Below are 2,918 nucleotides of genomic sequence, written 5' to 3'. Positions count from 1 at the left end.
AGAAATATTAATAATAATGTATAAATTTCATCGTAATAAAGATCTAAATAAATTGGAATGTGGTATATGATTATACCAATTTTAAAAATTATGTTCACTTCATAAAATAATTAACCTTTTTTTTTTGTATTGAGAGGCCAATATTCTTTCAATTTATACTAAGTACTTTAGTTTTCAAATTCATAATGAAACATATAGATACCACGAAATTCCAATATAAATTCATAATGGAACATTGGGAGTATAAATTCATTGGACGACGTAGTTCAATAAAGAGAAATGCAATCAAAAGAAATGAGCATTTCATGCCTCTACATTTTCGATTCACGAACTCATTTCCACTACAATATTTTTCTCCATTTCAGCCAATAAAACACCACAAAAACCTCGTTCATACTCTTCTCACCCGCCCATCAACACATTACTCTTATTTCCAACAAAATCTCTCTCTCACTCACTCACACACACAAGCACCCTATATATAAATTCAGACGTCCAACCCTACATCATGCAAACCATTACTTTTCAGTATGTCTAACAACATCATCTCTTTGATAGACGAAGATGTAGTGAAACAAGAGGCAATTTCAGTCTTCTCACCAAACAATCCCACCCCAACTGAGACGATCTTCCTATCGAATATCGATCAGGCAGTAACTTTTCCAGTGGAAACTGTCTTCTTCTATGAAGCTCCGCCATGTTCATCCACTGCTGGAGTTGCTGAAATGGTGAGAAAAGCTGTGGAGAATGTGTTGCTCATCCCATACTATTTCATGGCCGGGAGGCTGAGCTTCAACGACGAGAGCAAGAGGCTAGAACTCATCTGCAACAACACGGGAGTCTTGTTTGTGAGCGCAGAATCAAGATTCTCTCTCGAGGATCTTGGCAACCTCTCTCATCCCAACCCAACCTTCCATCGCTTCGTTCATCGACCCGGCCTTTATAAAAGCTTACCGGAAACTGCAATTTTCACTGTTCAGGCAAGCTTAATTCATTTTCACTTCATTATAAATGACTACACATGGAGATCCACAGGTAGTGCTATTTTAATTTAGAGTAGTACTCACTCAGTCCCTTAAATTTTGTCACATTTTTTCATTTACGCTCGTCCCACAAAATTTGTCTCATTACACTTTTACCATTTTTGGTAATGGACCTCATATTCCACTAACTCATTCCAATTCACATTTTACTATAAAACTAATATATAAAAATAGGACTCACTCTCTACTAACTTTTTCAACTCACTTTCCATTAAATTTCTTAAAACTCGTGCCCGGTCAAAATGTGACAAAATTTAAGGGACGGATGAGAGTAGAGTACTATTTCTCTCTTTATAAAATAAGTAATAAACTTTTGAAAATGTCCAATTTAAAAATTTCGGCAGATTTTCAGTCTGAATCATACATGAAACGATGTCATTTTGATACCCTAATTCTTGAATTCAACGTTGACTAATATGTGTCTAATAGAATAAGATATGCCTCGTAGAACTGTCAGGTTTGAAGAATAACCCGTCATGGGATTAATCTTAATCTTAATGTTTGTGATTACTAAAATTTGTGGAAAATATCAAAATTCGGCCAATGTTTACAGTTATTTACACTCGGATATTACAACTAATATCCGAGTGTAAATGATGATACAATCTGGTTTTGGAGTGCAGGTGACAAAATTTGCATGTGGTGGGTTCGCACTAGGGTTTGTAACAAACCATGCAATTCTGGATGGGAAATCAGCGAGCCAAATGTTCCAAGATCTTGGCTCAATCTGCAGAGGAGATGCAGAAGAAATAAAAAAGAAATCAATCAACAACGAGCGCAGTTGCATCAAATCAAGAACACCACCCCAAATCGATTTCCCACACAAGGAATACATCCAGCTCGGCAAAACATCATCTCTAGCTTCATCTTTCACCTCCCAAGCGCGGAATTCTCCATCTCCATTAATCTTCTCTGACAAGTACACCCACAGAGTGCTGCGCTTCACCTCGGAGATGCTCAAGCTGCTCAAGGACAAGGCCGAGATCAAGTGCTCGACGTTCGAGGCCATCGTGGCCCACATATGGCGGGCGAGGACCATGGCTTACTTCAATGATGAGGACCGGGATCGGGAATCGATGGTCCTCTTCGCAGTGGATGTGAGGGAGAGGGTGTCGCCGCCGCTGCCTGGGAGTTTCGCGGGGAACGCGGTGATCACGGCGTTTGCAAGCGCGAGGGTGGGGGATTTGGTGGGGAGGCCGGCGTGGTTCGGGGTGGAGATGGTGAGGAGAGGGAGGGAGAGGGTGACGCCGGAGTATATAAGGTCGGTGATCGACTGGCTGGAGGTGTATAAAGGGATTCCGGCGACGGGGGGCGGCGGGTTCTATGTGTCGGCATGGTGGAAGCTGCCGTTTGGGGAGGTGGATATAGGGTTTGGGAGGCCGAAGCATGCGGGGCCGATTGTGAGTGGGAATGATGAGTTTGTGGTGCTGTTGGGACAAGGACAAGATGGTCAAGGGATTAATGTGTGGATTGGGTTGGACAAGGACAAGATGGACACCTTTCTCTCATGTGTCTATCAGATTTAGTTATCGTTTTAATAAACTTATTAAATAATGTGCCCTTTAACATAGATTCCAAATACTACAAATCTAGAGTATTTTATATTTTATGATCAAACAAATTCAACTCTTCTCCAATCTTCTTTGATCAACTCTGAATAATTTATGCAGGTCGTAGTTTCCCAATTTGTGTTCTGTGATGCTAAAAAAGCAATGTCTTCTGTTCAAGTGTAGTACGGGGAAATGGGTTTGTTACAATTTTCATTCTACGGTCTTCCGTCTGTTCCATAGCAGATGTCACACTTGGAAGATGACGCCAGATCTTAGGAGATGTTATTTTGTGTGTCAAGTGATGAGAGAAAATATAATTTTATAA

General features: G+C 40.5%; 1 protein-coding gene across 1 annotated transcript; it reads left to right on the top strand.

Annotated features, from left to right (window-relative positions):
- Positions 1-530: 530 nt before the first annotated feature.
- LOC125200699 (omega-hydroxypalmitate O-feruloyl transferase-like) lies at positions 531-2,654 on the top strand. Its single transcript, XM_048098440.1, has 2 exons — positions 531-980; positions 1,667-2,654. The coding sequence occupies exons 1-2, from the start codon at positions 531-533 to the stop codon at positions 2,567-2,569; spliced, it is 1,353 nt and encodes a 450-aa protein (XP_047954397.1). The 3' UTR covers positions 2,570-2,654.
- Positions 2,655-2,918: the final 264 nt, after the last annotated feature.

Source organism: Salvia hispanica, chromosome 1 (genome assembly GCF_023119035.1).
Source record: "Salvia hispanica cultivar TCC Black 2014 chromosome 1, UniMelb_Shisp_WGS_1.0, whole genome shotgun sequence".
In the NCBI taxonomy this organism is placed as follows: Eukaryota; Viridiplantae; Streptophyta; class Magnoliopsida; order Lamiales; family Lamiaceae; genus Salvia; species Salvia hispanica.
Note: the sequence above shows the minus strand (reverse complement) of the source record. Positions and strands in the feature narration are given on the sequence as shown.